General features: G+C 40.6%; 1 protein-coding gene across 2 annotated transcripts in view; it reads right to left on the reverse strand.

Moving 5' to 3' along the window:
• Window positions 1-7,717: 7,717 nt before the first annotated feature.
• Gab3 (GRB2 associated binding protein 3) overlaps window positions 7,718-22,674 on the reverse strand; it is an 84,590-nt gene continuing 69,633 nt past the window's right edge. For both annotated transcript variants that reach the window (XM_029567773.1, XM_008842035.3), the window contains exons 8-11: window positions 21,742-21,844; window positions 12,463-12,579; window positions 10,949-11,067; window positions 7,718-8,061 (exon numbers count right to left, since the gene is read on the reverse strand). In XM_029567773.1, coding sequence (XP_029423633.1) covers window positions 10,954-11,067; window positions 12,463-12,579; window positions 21,742-21,844 — 334 coding nt within the window. In that variant the 3' untranslated portion in view covers window positions 7,718-8,061; window positions 10,949-10,953. The remainder of the gene's footprint in view (window positions 8,062-10,948; window positions 11,068-12,462; window positions 12,580-21,741; window positions 21,845-22,674) is intronic.

The raw sequence follows: 22,674 nt of genomic DNA on the forward strand, positions 1-22,674 counted from the left end.
ATTTATTGTTCTTTTGATCAGAATGAAGTGGCCCTCTTTATCTCTTCTGATTGGTTTTAGTTTGAATTCTATTTTGTCAGATATTAGAATTGCAACCTCTGCTTTTTTCTTAGTACCATTCACTTGGAATATTTTTTCCATCTTTTCACTTTAAAGTAGTGCCTGTCCTTGAAAGTGAGATGGGTTTCTTGCAGACAATAAAAAGATGGGTTTTGTTTCTTTCTTTTTTCTTTTTTTTTTTTTTTGGTCTTTTTGAGACAGGGTCTCCCTGTAGCCCTAGCTGTCCTGGAACTCACTATGTAGACCACCTGCCTCTGCCTCCTGAGTGCCGGGATTAAAGACATGTGCAACCACGCCCAGCGGGTTTTGTTTCTTGATCCATTCAACTAGTCTGTATCTTTTGACTGGGGAGTTCAGTCCATTGACATTTAAAGTCACGAACAAAAGACGTGTAGTGATTCCTGTTGTTTTGATTTCTGTTCACATTCTTGGTGTAGCTGTGTGTTTCCGCAGTTATGCCTTCATTAAGTTTCTTTCTATTACTCCTTGGGTATAGTCCTTCCTTTCTTCAGCTCTTTGTATTGCTTCAAGAACTCTCTGAAGGGCTGGTTTTATGGACATGAATTCTCTCAGCCTATTTATGTCATGGAAGATTTTTCTTTCCCCTCAGACTATAAAAGACATTTCACATGGGTAAATTAATCTGGGTTGGCATCTGTGGTCATTTAGAACTGGGAATACTTTGGTCCAGGCTCTTCTGGCTTTCATAGTTTGCACTGAAAAGTCAGCTGTAATTCTGATGGGTTTTCCTTTATATGTGACTTGTTTTTCTTTTGCAGCTTTCAGTATTCTCTCTTTGTTCTGTACGTTTAGTGTTTTTATTATGATGTGCCGTGGAGAGTTTCTTTTCTGGTTCTGTGTATTTGGTGTTCTATGTATTTCTTGTATTTGTATGGGCATGTCATTCTTTAATTTTTGGAAATTTTCTACAGTCCTGTTGAAGATCTGGTCCATGCCATTATCCTGAGATTCCTCTCCTTCCTGTATGCCTATGATGCATAAGTTTAGTCTTCTTATGGTGTCACACAATTCCTGCATATTCCATTCTTGTGTTTTCTTAAATTTTTCATAATCTTTGCTTGAGTGGTCTAATTCATCCACTTTATCTTCCAGTCTTGATATTCTGTTTTCCATTTCATTTATCTTATTGGTGAGGCTTTCTCCTGTCATTTCTAATTGGCTTACTAAATGTTTCACTTCCTTCTTCATTTCAGCCCAATATTTCTAGTTCTTTTCTGAATTCATTCATAAGTTTATCCCTATCTTCCTTCAGTTCTTTGATTTCTTTGTGTGTTCTTTAAATTCACTGAATTCTTTCATCATGTTTATAATTGTTCTTTTGGATCCCATGCCCTGTGTTAGCTCTAGGGGGTTCTCACTGTACTCTTCTACAGGACTGTTGGTACTTGGTGGGGATATATTATTTGGGTTTTCATGTTATTATGTTTTTGCTGTGACTTTGATATATGGATTTCTTTTGTAGTTTCTGGTTCTTGTGTGAGACTCAAGCCTTCCTTTGTTGAATTTAGGTCTGATTCTTTTTGTAAACTTTATGTGCCTTTGTGGTTTACTTGTTGGGCATGAAAAGTTGGTTGATCTAGGCTTCAGGTTCTCTCTTTTGGTTTTACACTGGAGCGGCCAGATGGCTTTTGTCCTGCTGCTCAGGAGTTCCCACAGAGGATCCAAGTTGGATGAGGATCAGATGCTCCCAGGCTTTCTTCTAAGGTCTGGATCCCTCTAGTCAGCAGGCACAGTGGGAGGATTGCTAAGTAGAGGTAAGATTGCTAGGCAGATGTAGGATTCAGGACTCTCAGTCGGGGAAGGAGGCTGGTCTCAGGACTCCAGATTAAGTGGGGAAGGAGGCTGGTCTCAGGAATCCAGGTTGAGGGCAGGACAGCCAGGGATGAAGGCTGGTTCCAGGTATGCAAAGGCAAGGTGGGGGAGGGAACAGGCCCCACAGGCTCCAGGGGACTAGACCGAGGAATTGGGTTGATCTGGGTGCAAAGGATCAGGAAGCCATGGGGAATCTAGGCCAAGAGGGCAGTCCAGAGGTCTGGGGTGCCAAGAGAAGAAATGGGTTAGTGCTCATGCCAGGAGTAGAGACAGGGTTGGGGAGCTGGAAGGGTGAACAAGATTGTGGGAGTCAAGGTGCAGTGGACATGGTCAAACTTACCCAGGAAAGATGCTGGCCTCAGGAAGTTGGGGGCTGGGCTGGCCAGGCACAAGGGCCTGTCTCAGGCAAGGTAGGGGAGGGAGCAGACTTTGAGGGCTCCTGGGGACCAGACCAAGGTATTGGGTTGGTCTGGTTGCAAAGGATCAGGAAGCAATGAGGAGTCTGGGCCAAGAGGGCAGTCCAGAGGTCTGGTGTGCCAAGAGAAGAAATGGGCCACTGCCCATGCTAGGAGGAGAGAAGGGGTTGGGGAGCTGGGAGGGTGAAGGAGGCTATGGGTGTGAAGGTGCAGTGGGAGGAGCTGAACTTACTCAGGAAAGATGCTGGCCGCAGGAAGCTAGGTGCTGGGCCAACCAGGGATGCAAAGGCGAGATGGGGGAGGGAACAGGTCCAGAGGGCTCCCAGGGACTTGACATAGGAATTGGGTTGGTCTGGGTGCAAAGGATCAGGAAGCAGTGAGGAGTCTGGGCCAAGAGGGCAGTCCAGAGGTCTGGGGTGCCAAGAGAAGAAGTGGGCCAATGCCCACATTAGGAAGAGAGACAGGGTATGAGGAAAGATATTTTCACATCATATATACATATGGTTCTAGGTTCAAAAGGGCATTTAAGCCTGTTATCCCCCGTATGCTGTGAACAACAAAACAATAATAACTGAAGGTATCCCAGTGATGTTCCATGTCTAAGCTGGATTCTCCTGACTTATGTCAAAACATTAACTGAGCTAGCTCAGTCAGTAAAGTGCTTGCTGTATAAATATGAGGACCTTAGTTTGAATCTCTAACACCTACATAAAAACCTGGGTGTGGTGGCCCGTGCTTGAAATCCCAACAGTAGAGAGATGGAGACAGGCAGATCCCTGAGGTTCTCTGGCCAGCAAGTTCCAGTTCCTAGTGAGAGACCTTGTTTCATAAAAGCAAGATGAACAGTGCCCAAGGTCAATCTCTGGCCTATACAAATATGCACACACACACACACACACACACACACACACACAAATCATTATTGTCTTTCTTCTACTAGAATCATTTGCTACTGAGTGGGTAATGAGACCAGGAATATGTTGGGCAACACTTAATGGCACCCAGTGGCTCTGTGGCACTATCACCTTTGGCCTTGGTTATTCCCAAGATGGATTGGCAGGTGTTCTTTAGGATTTCCTTGGATACAGGGGTGACAGGCAATAACTCTAGATCCCAAAGTGTTTTTTTAATTGATATGAGCATGTAGATTGTATTTTTATTCCATCTATAGGTTTAGAAGATATAATTTCGCATATTAAAACTTTCTAAATAAATATACCTGAGGAATTTCTCCTAATTCTGAAGTTCAAGTAATAAAAAGAAAACCAATGATATAAAATTGAATGTCTTTAGATATCTTCATGGCTGCTCAGGGTGGCACCTGCACTATTATCAAGGTTAAATGATGTGTGTGCATTAGTGACAATCCCACTATGTCTAATCTGCTTTACAGGACCTACAAAATCAAATGCAAGCCATGTCAGCCACTACTATCCCTTTTGGCAAATAACTTTGAGGTTAGATCTCATGGTGATATTCATAGATATTCATGGTGGAAATGAGTAATATCTATTATAATCAATAGTGACTCTACTAGTCTTTGGACCTGTATCTGTAACTGCTGTCTTAATTTTATCTCCTCTCATTTACCCTTAAATGGCCCTATGGCAATCTAACTCCGTGTATTTGGATCCCCTTCATCATTTTCCAAGGTCTGAAAGTCAGGAGTGGAGACCCTAAACCCTTTTATGACCCATTTCACTCAGAAATAGAAAGATTGATTCAACACCCATTTCCTAAATGATTTTAGGGTCTCAAATCTCAAGGGAGCAGCTAGTCAGATATTATCAAGCTTAGAGGACATTAGAGATGGATCCCCTCCCTCTTAATCATCAACTTATGAAACCAAGGATTAGAACATCAGAATTTTAACTCCTGATCATAAGAATGTGACCTGAGCCCTTTTTGGGCCTTGGAAGGAGGCATGCATGACATCTGGAATGACCCAGAATATCATTAATAGATAACTATTTAAACCTGGTTTCAGGAGTCCTAAATCTTATAGGATTACTATGCAGCAGGAGGTTTTCTGATAAAGACCAAGGACATACCATTGCCCCTTCCTATAAAAATCCATTAAAATGGGCCTGTGAGTCACCTGAACAATCCAAAGGTGGTCAGGAAAAGCTGTCTGCCCTAGAGACATTAGAAATAGTATACAGTCTGCATAAAACAGATGGGACAATGGTCTCTGGCTATTGTCTATTCTCACTTCTCGAGCGTGCTTCACTTTAGTCTGAAATAAACTCTGCCTATCTTCTACACTATACTCTGTGTTTCTTGTCTAAATTCTTCTGACCAAGACCACAAAGACCAGAGAGCAGATGGGAAGCCAGAGCAAGATCCTAGTGACATTAGGACTTTGTCCTGAGCTGGACAGGGGAAGGAAGGAGGGAAGAAGAGAGGGAGAGGAGAACGAACTAGCTATCAGGGAGCTATGTTGCCTTGTACGATCCTACCTCAAAAGTCAGTGTCCCCTCTGCTATTTTCCATTGGCCAAGATAGTCACTGCCTAGTCCTCCCCATGTTCTAGAAGAAACATAGCTACTACTTCTCAATAAAGAGTGGCTAGATTCTAGAAAGCAAGCAGGACAGGAAATGTGGCCATTTCTCAAAAAGGTAATATAGGGCTAGAGAGATGGCTCAGTGGTTAAGTGTACTTGCTGTTCTTCCAGAGTTCAGTTCCAAACATCCATGTCCGGCAGCTCACCACCACCTAAAACTCTAGTTCTAGGGGATCTGACACTCTATTTTGGCCTCTAAGGGCACCTGCACTCACATGCACATACCCACACACAAACATACATGCATACAACATAATTAGAAAATAATAAACACAAACTCTAAAAGAAAAAGAAAGCTAGTATTAAAACTGGATTCCACAAAGACTGAAGCAGCTATTTGGAGAAGAACAAGAAAGGAGAAAAATCAAAAGTCCTAGGAATGCTGGCTCTCAGAATCAGGAGCACACTGAGGCTGGGAGTAGCATACCAAACAGAAAAATAGGTCCCAGAAGATTTGGTGGAACTCTATTGGTGACCACCATATCCTACTAGAATATAGGGTCTTTCGTAAAAGATACCATTGTTTAACTCACTAATGTGTCTGCAGTACATACAAGAGTACCCGTCACATACAAAGTGATCACTAAAATTTGTTGAATTGGATTGTCAATAGAAGTATAGAAGTAAACATGTCTTCTATTTTTTTTTTTTTTTATACCTTGCTACACATAGTCTAAACCAAGCCCCAGGCCCAAAGAACAGTAGGTTGGCATTCATGGCCTGGGGGCTTGGTCCAGACCATGTGCATCAGGAAAATGTTGATAGTCAGCCTAAAATTGTACCAGTGGCAAGAAACTGAATATGGCTTCTCTTCTTTCAGCACCAGGATCCCCTATGTCTGTCTTCTGTCTGTAGAGCCTGTTTCCTCCAAATTCAAACCTGTTCCCTGCTTGCTTGGGCTGTTTGTTTCGCATCATGGCCTAGAGGTTCTATTTAGCTAGCACTCAGGGCTGTTGAAAGGCTTACCCATAGTTTAAAAAAATGGTAACAGCTGAGCGTGGTGGCGCACGCCTTTAATCCCAGCACTCGGGAGGCAGAGGCAGGCGATCTCTGTGAGTTCAAGGCCAGCCTGGTCTACATACTGAGTTCCAGGACAGCTGGGGCTACAGGGAGACCCTGTCTCAAAAAGACCAAAAAATGGTAGCAAGAGACCCTTTACTAGGGAAAGGCAGGCTTAGAGCTGTTACATTTTCATGTAAGTAATGACAAAGGCCATTTTATGTGTGATGTTAGGAAGACCAGTTGATTTTACAGTCAATTTTTGAATATAGGGTTTTGGTAGTTCTTTTAAAAAATGATTTAAAAAATGTTTTGAAGTTTATTAGAAAATTTACAGCAAAATTAAAAAGTAGTTACTAAGAACAATAATGATGTCTCATTCACCATGTCCAAAAAATCAGTGGCCAGTCATGTCCAATTCCCACTGCATTATTGGTCAGTGGAATCAAAATGTGGCCCAACTCACATAATCAGTACCCAGAAAGGACTCTAGAGGTTCTAAAGAATGTTTTTATTTTTAATTGTTTTTCTGCCTTTGTGTTCTGTGTATATGTGGTGTGTGCATATATGTATGAATGCATGTGTATTCATATTCATGTATAAGCATGGCTGCACACACATGCTACAGTACACCTACATGTCACAGCACCTATATGGAGGTCAGAGGACAAACCCAGATGTCAGACCTTGCCTTCCACCTTGTTGAAACAGGGTCTCTCTTTTTTGTTGTTCGCTGTTTCATGTATTGGTTTTGTTTTTATTTTATGTGTATGAGTGTTTTGTCTACAAGCACATGTAGACATATATATGTCTACATGTATATGTAGACCATGTGTGCCTGGTACTCGAGGAGGCCAGAAGAGGTTGATGGAGTCCTTGGAAATGGAATTAAGTATGAGTATTACCCAGTCTGTGGGTGCTGGGAACTGAACCTGGTTCCTCTGGAAGAGCGGTCAGTGTTCTTAACCACTGAACAATCTCTCTAGTGCATGTTCACTGTATGTCTGGCTAGCTACCTTGTGACCTGGGGATTCTCTTGTCTCCACCTCTTTTCCCAGTAGAAGCACTGGGATTACAGACATGTAGTACTGTGTCCAGTTTTACATGGTTTCTGGGGATTCCAACTCAGGGCCTCACACTTGAAAAATATTCACTTTTACCCACCGAGCCATCTCCACAGCCCTATATCTAGTTATTTTAAAAATATTTTATTATTTTTAAGCCAGGTGTGGTGGCACACGCCTGTAGTCCCAGCACTTGAGTGGCAGAGACAGGCGGATCTCTGTGAGTTCAAGGCCAGCCTGGTCTACATAGTGAGTTCCAGGACAGCTGGGGCTACAGGGAGACCCTGTTTCAAAAAGAGAAAAAAAAATTAGAGAAAAATATTTTATTATTTTTATTTTATGTGTATGAGTGTATTCCCTGCATATAAGTGTACCTCTGTTGTGCAATGCTGGTATCGGATCCCCTGGAACTGGAGGTACGGATGGTTGTTAGCTGCCATGTGGGTGCTGGGAACTAAATCTGGGTCCTCTGCAAGAGAAGTCAGTGCTCTTAACCACTGAACCATCTGTCCAGCCCCCCTACATGTAGTTTTTGATGAAGGAAAAACATGTCAAGATGTGATTTGGCTGAGTAGAAGCAGTGTTAGTGACAGCTATTTATTCAAGTATTTGCACCAAAATAACATGGATAGTCATTGCATGAGTCCATTTAAATTCATTATGCCTGAAAACTATAATGAGGCCTTCTTCTAAGTACCTATGAATAAAACATGTTCCTCATTTACATTCAATGTTATCACTTAAAATAAATAAGTGAGAACTTATGTCATGATTTCTCCTATAAGACTTTTATTAATGCCAGAAATGAAATAGTAAAATCAAAACAAATCTGAAAAATCAGTGTGATCCTAAGTACAAAGATGGTATGAGCAAGAACTAAGGAGATCATTGAGAGGAGGAGGGCCTGTGCAGCTCCTTCAGCTTGGACTCCAACATATAGGTCAGAATGATTCAGTTGGTCCCAGCTCTATAGTGAAACAATTCCAGGTAGGCTGCTGTGTGCCTTTGCAGGTAGGCTGTGTGCTGGGCCTCAGGCATCCTTCCCTAAGGAAAGCTTAACTCCTCACTGTACCTGGACTTGCTGCTTTCCCAACTTGCAGGTTGAAGTCTTTCTGTCCCCCCATCCTGCACCGGGAATGAAATTAGAAAGAGTTACAGAAAACAGAGTGGAATTAATTACAGCATCATCCTGTTAAGTTGATTCCTAAAGTTTTCAGGAAGGTATCTACTACACAGTGTACAGCTATGTCATGCGCACTTGGCTCAGAATGGTCCCTCTTATCATTCCGGTAGCAAACACCAGGCCCTCGTTTAGAAGTGAAGCCTTCTCTTGCATATACACTGGCTGCCTCTACCAGAAAACAAGATTTGGCTGGTACCATTTTGACTTAACGGTACCTTTCTCAGGAGCTCAGGCTGCTGCTGGTGCACAAATTCCCTGTTCTTTGTTTCGCTGTGCTCTTATGTAGCCATCCTTTAGCAATTTTATCAGAACAGGACATGATTGTATACCCCCCTCCTGGAAATGATGTCACCTGTTAAAATACTAATTTATTCTGAGCCCTATCACTTACTCCTTTAATGTAAAGAGTGCCTACATGGAGCACTCTTGTTTTTAATACATCTAAACTGGTCATATTACTCATGTGCACATCCTGTAAATACATTCTTAGAAATGTTTAGTAAGAAAGAGATTCATTTCCTTGTCAATTGAGTGAATTCACTACTACTGACAACTTTGGTTGCAATTTCTCTTCTATCTTCATCTTTGTGTGGTTCTTGATCCTTGGGATTATACTTTTCCTGTACAAGTTTTTGCCAGGCAATCAAGGATCCAAACACCAGTGTCCAACACCTGGGGAATTTCTCATTTATGAACACTGGAACGCTGTAGCCCTGGATTCTTTCTTGCCCAAGATTCTGTTACTGTTTGTCAGTCACATGAAGAAGGCAACTCCTCACAAGCTCTGGCCTATGTATTGTGGCATGCGGCTGGCCATGAGGTACAACCACTGGGAAGTTCTCTCCATGCTCTGTCCAATGAACTAAGGACCCTGAACTCAATTTAAAGCACTTGGCAATGTCCCTCATTTTTCTATATGAACAAAATGATGTAACCAGAACTACTCTTTTGAAAATCAAAGTGACTTCTTGTACGGTATTAAAAAGGAAGATTTTGGCATTTATCTGCCTTTGAGGCAGTTTGAAATGCTCGCACCCTATGTTAAAACCTACATACAACTCTCCTGGTTACACTCACTGCCTATTTGAACCATCCTTATGTATAAGATAGACAGGTTAGAATGGCAGAGCAGGATCTGTTAATTTCACTTATGTCTTCTAGCTGTAGATGATCTGAAAGATCACAAAAGGAATGAAATAACACTCCATTCCCAACTGAGACCTTCATTCTGGGTACCTTGGGCCCCAGAATCCACAAAGGAATTTGCATTCTTAGACCTAGTCATTTCTCAAACAGATGGAAAAATAGGTTGAAAAACCTGAGAGTAGAGCTCACTGTTAGATTGTTCTGGTCATTTCTATCACTTATAAGCTTGAGTCCATCATAGGGCAACCAGCAACAATGCATGTCTTCCCTGAAGTGGTAAAAATTCCTCTATCAGCATTAGTCAGCTAGGCAGAGAAAACAGGCAGAGAAAAATGTTGATTGCATAGGAGACTCTGTGGTCCAAGATGAATTTCAGACTGGCCACCAGGAGGTATTTCTAATCATAACCACTACTGATGTTAGAGTTCCAAATGACTATCACACAGAGACCCTCACTGCAAATGTTTATCTTTCAAGTATCATAAGCACCTTATCAGATCCCTGTGGGAGGGAGAGGCAATGGCTCAGGTCAAGTCTGCAGGTGTTTCCTAGAGGTCACCAAGATTGACTCAATTGATGGATCTTGTCAGACTCTTCAGAGGTAGTATGAAATAGAAAAATAAACCTGTAATTGACAGCCTGGATAACTCTAAGCCTGATACTGTCTCAACTCTGTCAGTGATCCTAGACAATATGTTTCCTCTTCTGCTTCTTATTTTTCTTTTCTTCAAAGTGAGAGTTAACAGTCTGTGCCACACCTTGCTTCCTAAGTATTTTAAAAGAGATGAGATGATATATGCAAAAGCACACTGGACAAAGGCCAACAACAACACAACAGCACACTTAAGCCAGGTAGTTTATAGTGCCATTAGTGTCATCTGATAGGCTATCTTGTAGCCCTTACACCTTGTAGCCCTGAGGAGTTGCCTTCAATCTAGAGCTTATTTTGCCATTCTTAATGTCTAAATAGATCACTGCCCATCACTTGAACTGTATCTTCTTGAGAATAGAAATGAGAGGCTTGATGAAGTCTTTGGAGTAAAGACTATAGCTGCATTGGCCACCATTGCCAGGCTCGAGGTCTTCAGCTATGTCTTCAAGGGATGCAACAAGGATGTCTCCAAGTCTTCTTTGCTGGGATAATTTATGATTCTGGTCAAAGTGTGGGGGATGGGACAGAATTTCAGATATTGAAGACAAAAGCTGTCATCGTATTGGTGTCAATATTGGTTCCAATCTTTGTTCCAAACACTTAATTTGAGAAATTTTTAACAGAATATTTGGAAAACCATTTTCCCAACTCTTCTGATGTTGTTGCTGTGTCTACTAGTCTGAATGAATGATAGTTTTTACATCTCTATTTATGGCTGTGGCACTATCTCTTCTTTCTCTGTGACTGTGGAATCAATGGCAAACATCCCTGAAGCTTGAGAAATAAACTTCCACCACCAGCTATGGCATGGGAGGTTGGACGCCCTCAGAGGCATCTCTGGAAGAAAACTGATCCTTCTTTTTGTTATTCAATGTATAAACAGGTCCTCTTTTGTAAAGATTTTTGCCAAGATTCCCCAAACCACACATTTACTCTTGGTTTTCCCCTATATTGGCCCTTCGTGTGTCTTTAACGGAAAAACTACAAGCCTATTCCCAAGCTTCCCTGTCCCACACTTGGCCCAAACCCACACTTCTCAAACTTTAGATTGCCTCTCATCCGTCCATTCCTGCTTGGTGCTCTGAAGAGCCTGTGTCTTCTGTTCATCCACTTGAACATAGTCTACTCTGTGCTCTTCTGAAAGAAGTTTCTGAAAGGGGAGAATAAAAACGTTTTAATTGCATTTTAATTTAAAAGTGTAGAAAAATGCCTACCCTTCTTTGGCAGATTGTACTTGCTTCCTCTTCCTGTTTCTCTTCCAGCAGAAACTTTATATTGTGCATGTTATGTAACTTGCCCACATCTCCTTTAGTCATTTGACTTGCTTGGATCAAAAGAATGTGAGTGGAAGTGACCTGTGCCAGTGTTAAGGAGAAGCATCCTGGGATTCTGCCTTCTCTATTTCCTCTACTAGCCCTGAACTGAAGATGGCCTGCAACACAAAGGCCCTGGCCTAGTTTTCCTCATGAGCAACAGCTGAAAGACCCTTTGCTGCTGTAAGCAGCTAGGCTTGTATGTTTTAGGTAGATAGCTTATTCAAACTAAATGTCTTTTGTACCTGTTTCTCCTACACCTTCTCACCAACTTTTCTTGAATATCAGTGCAGAGTTTGGACATGTAAACAAACATAAAAATAGAACCATACTATGCATTCTGTTCAGCAAACAATACATTTTTAGACACAATGTGAAACATGACCATACCTTGCTCACTTTCAATCATTCATTTCATGACATATGCTGTGAAATGAGTGATGTATGTCAGTTAATAGCTAAGATCACTTACTGGAACTCAATCCTCACAGCAGTCTTTGATGTAGGTGGCTTTTTTTTTTTTGGTCTCTTTGAGACACGGTCTCCCTATAGCTCCAGCTGGCCTGGAACTTACTATGTAGACCAGACTGCCCTCAAACTCACAGAGATCTGCCTGCCTGTGGCATTTATTTTTGATCCTTACTTTACAGATAAAACTATCCAGAGAGTTGAAGCTGCATTCAAGGACCTTAACTAAAGAGTTACACTTCAACTTTCACTATTCCCTAACATCTACACACAATAGGCTATTAGTTATTCCAAAGGAGGCCCTTTCTATGCCTCAGGAGCCCTTTGTGTGCCCCACCCTCATCTCTGCCTAAGGTTTTTTTATTTCTCTATGACTTTTAGGGTCAAAAATTTCAACAGTATGAATATTACACAGGCACATAAAGAAAATACCTGAAAGGAAACATACTAGGACTTCATTCTTTCTGGATGGTAGGATTAGGGTTAATTTTAATATTTCTGATTACACGAGTCCACATTTCTAAGACAGTTCTAAGGAGAACATACATGGTTTGATTATCAGAAAAGTCTAAGCAGAAGTGGAATCATAGGGCTGGAGACATGTCTTAGCAGTTAAGAGTGCTGGCTAGTCTTGCAGAACACCGGGGTTTGAATTCCAGCACCCACATGGTGGCTAATGACTGTAACTCCAGCTCCAGAGGATACATACATGTAGGCATAACACCCATACATATAAAATAAAATTACCTATGAATTCTTCCTACCTGCTGCACAGGGGCTGGTGATGCTGAATTGAAGTCCAGGGCCAAATAATCCAAGCTGAATTTCTTTGTCCAGGTAAGAGTGCCACTGCTCAGGGAGTTGCCTGTTCTGTATTCCTCCTAGGAACGAACATCACAGGACTGAAATCAATGATGTATATATAACCAGACTGCTCTTGTTAGAGAACATGAGTTTGGGCTTCATCTAAGCAACTGCCATGAGACCATAAGAAAGTAGTCTGATCAGACCTGACCAGACTTGCCTGCCCATTTGAGTGAGAGTTGACATTTCAAACACAATATAGCAAAGTACTTGCTGCCATGCCAAGCTTTTTATGTGGGTTCTAGGGATCCAAATTCCTCCTGCTTGTGTGGCAGGCACTTTACTGATTAGTTAATCAAGAACATTAACAGGACTAATAGGTACTCCTGTCTTATTGTTTTAGTAGCTCATCTTTCTGAGTATTGGTAATAATATCATTTTGAAAAGGATTTTCCTGCTAAAACAGTTATTTCACCTGTTTTAATTTCATCTTTCATGCCACAGCTTTGCCAAAATGTCAGATGAAATCACTGTCACTCATATTTAAAAGTGAAAGGTCAAAAGGATAATATATGGGGCTGGAGAGATGACTTAGCAGTTAAGAGCATGTACTGTTTTTCTAGAAGATCTGAGTTTGGGATCCTATGCCCTGGCCTCCACAAGCACCTGCATTCATATGCACATACTCCTACAAAGATACACAGACACATAATGAAGTGTAAAATTTAAAAAATTTAAATGACCAACACAAAAGTTTCCATATGTGGGTGAATTTTATCAGTTTTATTGCCAAACACCCCCCAAGCCCACCAGGCTTGGGTCTTCAAACAAGAAAGGAACTCAGACTAAGGTCTGAAGGTTTCTAAGACTTTATTTACAGAAAAGCAGCTACAGGTAGGAGAGAGCTCTCCAGGAGGAAGATTCCTACTGAGGGGTCCCACAGGTCCTTTTTATCTAGCCCAGAGTTGGGTTACCCAGGTGATTTTTTCTAACAGAAACAAAAGGGTTACTATAGATACAGCACGAAGCTGCAGCTTCTGGTGCCCACAGACCGAACTGAAACTAACTTTCTAGAAGACCTGATTTATCATACAGGTACAGCCTGTCAGTTCTGACCGCTGAAGCAGAAAGCTCAGAAGCTCTTAAAGTGACACTGCTCTAATTTCCAAAGCTTATGGCAAGCATGGCTCCCGACATTTTATAAGTTTTATCGGCCTGGGGTTTACTGTAGGGGGATCCTACTGCCTGGTTTTTGTGGGTAACACCTAATATCAGGGCCTATGTCTTGCGTCTTGGGCTACTTAAATATCCCAGAGAACTATCTACCAACCTACAGGGCCATTGTAAAGGTCTGGTTAAGAGAGGACAGGGAAAGGGCTCAGAATTGTTCTCATATCCACTATATGCATTTGCCCACCTTGTTTTCAGTCTAGTGTCAAAACACAGGGGTGGGGGTAGGGGAGAACAGATAACACAGAGTAATAGAGGAGGCAAATATGATCGAAGTACACCTTATGCATACATAGAAATATCATAATGAAATTTCTTTGTACAATCAACACACATTAATAATTTTTTTTCTCAACAATATAATTACATACTAGGTTTCCTTCCTCCCATACTGTGCCTTGGATGGATGGGCATGGTAGGTGGCTTATGACACAAAGCCTTCCATGCTGGGTAATAGGGCAGGGAAGTACAACTACCCTGGGCCTGGTGAGGCACTGATGCTGCTGGGCCCAAGTATGAGGGCCCCAAGACCCTGAATGTGGAAGGTACCTGCCAAATTCAGTTCTTTATTATCTGCCTTTCCCCCTCTCTTTTTTCTAAGTCCCCTTATATAATTTGTAGTGTATAACCCCACTATTAATAATATATATATTACAGATGGTATATAGGTAGTGTGTAGCTCAAGTATAACTAATAGTTTCCATTTTCTGATTTTGTTGCCACCTAGATTCCACACATGAAAGAGAACATTTGATACTTGTCTTTCTGAACCTGGCTTATTTCATGGAATAGACCTGTAGCCAGCATTACATATACTACATGGGAAAAAATGGAAGGCATATCCTCTAAAATTGGGGATGAAAGTGTCCACTTTCAACTCCTTCAATATAATGCTTGATGTCTTAGCCAGAGCAGCAAAGCTCAAGCTGACCTTTGACCAGTGTTTCCTTCCAGGGAAACAGGAAGACTAAATAGATTCATTTTTATTAGCCAGTGATAATATGATAGTATACCAGGGAATCTTAGATATAAGCAGGTTAATTTTTTTCTTGTAAGCAGAGAATACCCCACTGTGTAACTATGTTCTGTTCCTTATGACCTCAGTGTAAAGAGAGTCAAAGTGAAAGTAAAAAGTAAAGCGTCCTTTGAGGTACATTTCACTATAGCTTCTCCCAGATACAGAACTTGATGGAAGATGAATATCACACTTTGCAGGTGAGAGATAAATACTTGAAGGTGACTACTGCTAGCTGAATACTATATAGGAACAGAAAGATGACTTAAGGATGTCCTTAATGAGAATTTTGAAATTTGACCTTTAAAAATTACTTGGATGAGTCTAGGAGTCTCAGGAATACTGAAATAACTGACTGCAGACAGTACATGAATATACATTTAATACACAATATGAATATGAATAAATATTTTAATGTGCTTCTTTGAGAAAAAAGCTTGAAAACTAAATTCAACAGTGCATTTAAAAGATTATATACATAGCCAGGCATGGTGGCACACACCTTTAATCCCAGCACTCGGGAGGCAGAGGCAGGTGGATCCTCTGTGAGTTCGAGGCCAGCCTGGTCTACAGAGCGAGTTCCGGGTAGCTGGAGCTACAGGGAGACCCTATCTCAAAAAGACCAAAAAAACAAAAACAAAACAAATAGTGAGACTCTCTCTTAAACAAGCAAGCACAAATAAAAAAAGAGATCATATACCATGATCCATTCGGTCTCATCCCAGGGAAGCAAGAATAGTTCAACAAATGCAAATCAATAAAGTTAATAGAGCACATAATCATACAGACATAAAGACAAAAATCATTGATCATCTCCATAGATATAGAAAAGGTCTTTGGCAAAGTTCAACAGCCCTTTACTTTATGATAAAACTCTTGTGGAAACTAAGTCCAGAAGGAACATACTTCAACATAATAAAAGCTATCTACTATAAACCAATAGCTAAAATTAAACTAGGAGCTGCAGAGATGGCTCAGTGGTTAAGAGCACTGACTGTTCCTGTAGAGGACCCAGGTTCGATTCCCAGCACCCACATGGTGGCTACGAACCGCCCTTAACTCCAGTTCCAGGGGAACCGACACACTCTTCTGACCTCTGAGGCATTGCATGACACAGGTGCACTCACATACATGCAGGTAATACACTCATACACATAAAATAAAAATAATAAATAAAATATTTAAAAAAGAAAATAAAATAAAATTTTACTAAATGAGGGAAAACTGAAGGCATTTCCTCTAAATTCAGGAATGGTGACAAGAGTATCTCTCAAAAGTCTTTGCCAGCTTTTCATCTAACAAGAGATTGATATCCAGAAGATATTTTTAAAACTTAAAAATAAACAGAAAACAAATAATCTAGCCAGCAAACTAGAGAATGAATTGAACAAATAGTGTTCGAAAGAAATACAAATGGCCAATAAACACATAGAAAAAAGGCTCAACATCCTTAACCATGAGGGAAATACAAATTAAAACTACACTGAGATTCCATCTCATCACAATCAGAAATGCTATCATCAAGTAATCAAATAATTGCTGGTAAAGATGTGGAGGAAAATGAACCCTTATACACTATTGGTGTATTAGAACAGCCACTATGTAAATCAGTGTGGAGTTTCCTCAAGAAACTAAAACCAGAACTACCATATAATCCTGTTAGCATTCTTGAATATACACACCAAAGAATCAAAATCAGCATACACCAAAGATATCTTCACACCAGTGTTTATTGTGGCACTAATTACAATAGCCAGATTTGGAACAAGCCTACACATTCATCAACAGGAATGGATAAGGAAAATGTGGTATATATACACAATGACATATTATTCTGTCATAAAGAATGAGATAATGTCATTTTCAGGAAAATATACAGAACTGGAGGTCATTATATTAAGCCAAATAAATCAGACTCAGAAAAATACATGATCTAGGCCTGGTGACACACTCCTATAATCCCAGTACTCAGGAGGTAGAGGCAAGAAGATCAGTAGTTCAAGGTCATCCTCAGCTACATAGTGAGTTTGACGTCAACCTGGGCTACATGAGACCCAGTCTTCAAAAAAAGAAAAGACTTAAAAGTAGAAGTAGGACTGACTATTGGAGGGGCAAGAGGGACTAACAGGAAGTGGTAAAAGGACAAGAGAGAAGGAAAGGGATGAGATATGACCAAAGTATATTATGTATACATATGAAAATGTCATAATGAAACATTGTCTTCTAAATAATATATTTGACTTCTTTTTTTGATTGTTTTTTATACATTACTTATTTATTTTTTTTAGAACAGACCCGGGTTCGAGTCCCAGCACCCACATGGCGGCTTCGAACCATCTTTAACTCCAGTTCCAGGGGAATCCGAAGCCCTCTTCTGACCTCCGTGGCACTGCACGACACAGGTGCACTCACACACATATATTACTTATTTTTAAAAAACATAGAAAATATATATTAAAACTACATTGAAACACCACTATACACCTCTTAGAATGTCTAAACAAAATCTGGTAATAACAAGCATGCTGGCAAGGTTATAGAATAAAACTAAAACTCTCACAATTTGTTAGTGCAAGTGCAAAATGCTAGTCACTATGCCAAAGCACTTACACATATGTAGGCAATACATTCATACACATAAAATAAAAATAATAAATAAAATACTTTTTATTCAGTCTTGGAGCTAGAGAGATGGCTGTGGTGGTTAAGAGTACTTATTGATCTTCCAGAGGACCTGAGTTTGGTTCATAGCACCCATGTCAGGTGGCTCACAAGTACCCATAACTCCAGCTCCAGGGGATTCAATGCCCTCTTCTGGTCTTGTTGGGTACCCACACCCTCCTCTCTTACACACACACACACACACACACACACACACACACACACACGCTCACAAAATAAATGAACAATCTTTTTTTTTTTTTTTTTGGTCTTTTTGAGACAGGGTCTCCCTGTAGCCCCAGCTGTCCTGGAACTCACTATGTAGACCATGCTGGCCTTGAATTCACAGAGATCAGCCTGCCGAGTACTGGGATTAAAGGCGTGTGCCACCATGCCCGGCTATAAGTAAATAATCTTTAAAAAAAATATTGTGCTGCGCATGTTGGCGCACGCCTTTAATCCCAGCACTTGGGAGGCAGAGGCAGGCTGATCTCTGTGAATCTCAGTGAAATAGAGGCCAGTCTGATCTACATAGTGAGTTCCAGTCTAGCTAGAGCTGTAGGGAGATCCTATCTCAAAAACTTAACAAATAAATAAATAAATAAATAAATAAATAAATAAATAAATGAATAAATAAATATTATTTGGCCTTAAATTATATATACAATGTAGATGCATCTTAAAAACACTGTTAGAGGCCAGGCATAGTGGCACATGCCTTTAATCCCAGTGCTTGGGAGGCAGAGGTAGGCGGATCTCTGTGAGTTCAAGGCCAACTTGGCCTACATAGTGAGTTCCAGGACAGGTGGGGCTACAGGGAGACCATATCTCCAAAATACCAAAAAACAAAACAAAACAAAACAAAAACCAAACCAAACCAAACACTATTAGAGGCTGGAGAGATGGCTTGGGGTTAAGACCACTTGCTACTCTTGCAGAGGACCAGAGTTCCATTCCCACACCCACATGGCAGCTAACAACTGTCTGTAACTCCAGTTCCAGGGGCTCTGATGTCCTCTTCTGCCCTCTTCTGGCCCCCATGGGCATTGCATGCATGTGGTACACCATACACACAGGCAAAACATCCATGCACATAAAATGAAAATAATTTTTTAAAAACTATGCTAAATGGGGGCTGGATAGATAGCTCAGTGGTTAAGAGCACTGACTGCTCTTGCAGAAGACCCAGGTTCGATTCCCAGCACCCACATGACAACTACGAACCGTCCTTAACTCCAGTTCCAGGGGAATCCAAAACCCTCTTCTGACCTCTGCAGCATTGCACGACACAGGTGCACTCACTTACATGCAGGCAATATGCTCATACACATAAAATAATAATAAATAAAATATTTTTTTAAAAACTATGCTAATTGAAAGAAGGTAGATACAAAAGGACAAATATTGTACAAGTTCACTTTTTAAAATATCTGCGTGTGTGTGTGTGTGTGTGTGTGTGTATGTGTATGTGTGTGTATGTGCCACCACATGCTTGTGGACAACACGCAAGAGTTGGTACTTTTCTTCCACTATATAGGTTACAGAGATTGAACTCTGGTCATTGGGCTTGGTGGCCAGCACCTTTACCTGTGGAGCTATCTTAATGGACCTGATTTTACTTTTATAAGGGACCTAGAATAGGCAAATATATAGAGACAGAAAGTAGAATAGCAGTTATCAGGGGCTTGGACAAAGGGAAAGGGGAGTGGGTGTTTAATGGGTACAGAGTTGGTGTTTGAGATGATAAAAATGGTCTGGAAATGGATAGGCCAGTGAGAGATCCTGTGTTAGAAAATAAGGTGGATTACTCCTCAAGAATGACACTTGAAGCCAGGTGTGGTGGCACACACCTTGGATCTCTGTGAGACTGAGGCCAGCCTCGACTCTGCATTGAGTTCTAGGCCAGATGGGACTACAGGGAGACCCTGTCTCAAAAAACAAACAAAAATGATACTTGAGGTTCTCCACATGCATACAAGTGAATACCCACACACATGAACACGCATATATACATGCATACAACATACCATTTGTACTGTATGCATGTATAAACAGTATTACAGGGCTGAGGTATATTAATAGTTCAATTGGCACAGTGCTTGCTTAGCACAAATGAAACCCTGAGTTTGATTCCCAGCCCCAAATAAATCGGGCATGGTGTTGCATGCTTGTAATGCTAACACTCAGGAAAGAGGTAGAAGGATCATGAGATCAAGATCATATTGAGCTACATACTGAGTTCAATTCAGCTTGGGCTATGTGAGACTCTCCCTCTAAAAATGGTACTATAATGCAATAATAAAAATTAATGTATTTTAACATGATGGTATTCCACACTTGCAAGTTGTCCTTTGACCTCTACATTCAGACTATGGCATGTGCACATGAGTGCATGTGAGCACACACACACATAAGTAAATAAATTTAATTTGAAAAAGAAAGAAACTCACAAAATGGTACTTCTACCAGTATTGCTGTGTCATATTGCTGTGTAAGAGTCATTGACCACCTATTACACACTTAGGCAAACAATCAATATTTAACTGTGTTGTTGATGAAACGACTGATCTTTCTTACAATCTCAAATATTTTCTTCTTTTCTTCTTTAAAAAATATTTTATTTATTATTTTTATTTTATGTGTATGCATGTATTGTCTGAATGTATGTAAATGCACCTGTGTCATACAATGCCCACCGAGGACAGATGAAGGCTTCGGATCCCCTAGAACTGGAGTTATGGACAGTTGTTAGCTGCCATGTGGGTGCTGGGATTCAAACCTGGGTCTTCTGCAAGAACAACTGGTGTTCTTGACCACTGAGCCATCTCTCCAGCCCCAACAATCTCAAATATTAAAAGTATATTGCTGGTGTCTGGAATGACTTTGCACTTGCTTCCATTATGTTTTAGGTTCACTTCCCTTTTCTGTTCTCCAGAGACAGAACACAGCTGTTCAGAATCCTTTATAGGAATGTTTTCTTCTAGAAGTTTCCCAAGGGCCATTACTAAGTATAAGAAATATTGGGAAGAACACAGCAGATTTGTATATGAGTCACTTTCCACCTGCATATGGTTAAGTGAATTATAGCACAATTTTTGTCAAATAAGACAAAATGAAGCATTTAGTTATTGCTTTCCAAGAGGCTATTCATTTTAGATTTTATTTTTATATAACATTTTTATCCATTCATTGAGAATTTCATACTTACATACAATGTATTTTAATTGCCCTTTATCCTCATGCAGAGGAGGATAAGATTGTCTTATGATCACTGCCTTGAACATTGTTCTGCTAAGATCACTTCAAAATTTCACAGTTCATGTTGAAGTTCTCTCTGGAATTCCTTATATTTCTAAGTTGCAGAATAGGCAGAGTTCTGGCTAAATGAGTCACTAATTGCTAGAAATGCTTAAAGCATTTTCAAAAACCCATGATCTCAACAGCATCCACATGAAGAGAATATAAGATAAGGGACAACAGTGTAGGAGGGAGACATTAGTACCTTGAACTGTGAATGGCTAATCAAGGGACAAAAAAACCACATCTCTACCCACCCAGGTCTATAGAATGACACTTAACAGTAGTCTCTAGAAAGGTCAGAGTCAGGTATTTTTATGAAAGAAACCCTCCAATACGTGTTTTTATAGCCTAAACTCTGGACATCTAGGGAATTACAAACCTATTGGAATATAACAGGACACCACAGCTTTGAATAAAAGACTTGACTGAAATTTCTATTTTTCCATAGCAGAGGTCTTAACATTGGGTTCTCCTGAAATACTGTGGCCTCCAAATAGTATAAGGAGCTGAACACTACGGAAAAAAGAATCAGATTCAAGGGAGTTAAGGAATGGCTCAGTCGATAAAGTGCTTTACACTGAAGTGTGAGGATCCAAATTCAGATCCCGAGAACCCACTTAAAAACCTGGACATGATTACACACATCTGTAATCCTAAAGCTGGGTGAGGAGGGGGAGACAGGCAGATCCCTGGAACTCTCTGGCCAGGCAGGTTAGCTAATCAGGGAGCTCTGAATTCAGTGAGAGGCACTGTCTCAAAAGATAAGGTGAAGACTCCCAATGTCAACCTCTGGCCTTCACATGCATGTCTATATGCATATGTATACACATCCATATGCACACAAGTGCACATATACAGCACACATTAAAAAAAGAAACAGAAAACTAGCTTCAAATTGATTTGCTTCCAATTTAGAAAAGCTGTGACCTGGTTTTACAATCAAGTATGAGACTTTTAAGGGATGCAGTTTCTTCATCGTGAACTCTCAAGACTATAGATTTAGAGAAAATAAAAACATGAAAAACAGGATTACCATTTGGATGTAGCTTTCTTCCTCTTCTCTGGAAGCAGGAGTGGCAAAAAATCTTGCAGAATTAATACCATTTCTTTTTGGAGAGAGAAAGCTGGTTCGATTGCTAAGGGGAAAAAAAATACAGATGAGGTCAAAGCCGTGTCTTACAGCTGCTCTGAAACATAGCCAGGAACTAACAGCCCTGTGGGGTTTGAGCTTTCCCCTTCCAGGCACAGCTTTTTGGCCCAAGCAATTCTTGAAGAAAACACTTTCCAAAAAATGTTCTGGAGCAAATGCCTCCCAATTGCTTTTTCCTAGGACCTCCATGTGACACACTTTAGGAGCTTTCTAGAAACAGACCCATGCATTGTCTTTAGGAGAAGTAAATAAAAAAAAAAATACCCTAAAGCAAAATCTAACTAAACAAAGAACCAGCAACAAAACCATACTTCTTTGGGGATGTTTCTGCTTCCAAAGTAGCCAGGAAAACTAAAAAAGTATGGTCTTCCTCTGACAGGACAAGAACAGATGGTGCATTAATTTCCATCATATTCCTGAGAGAGATGCACAGGCTAAGTGTCTCTGCAGTTTTGCCTGGAAATAAAAGTCACTGAATAATTCTGTTTTACTAAGTTATTGTGTCCTCTCACATTTAGAGTGAACTAGGATATTCCTGGGCCAACGTCAGACTCTGAAAATGCAGCTTCTAGGGGATAAGATGAGGGGGCACAGAGATGTTAGGGTTTGTCTACCCAGCTAATGAACTACCTCCCCTTCTCTGAGGGTTCTCTTCTCCAGTCTCGTTAATAAAGCTGAGCTTCCAGAAACTTAGGCTGGTAGTACTAGCTGTATACCCTTGGCCATAGATGATTCGGCTCAGACACAATTCCACAGTTCTGTCTCCCAGCATATCAAGAGTTGGGAGTGAAGCTTAAGCATGTAAACAAGCCTGGA

Source organism: Nannospalax galili, unplaced genomic scaffold, assembly GCF_000622305.1.
Source record: "Nannospalax galili isolate Female #2095 unplaced genomic scaffold, S.galili_v1.0 scaffold880, whole genome shotgun sequence".
Lineage (NCBI taxonomy): Eukaryota > Metazoa > Chordata > Mammalia > Rodentia > Spalacidae > Nannospalax > Nannospalax galili.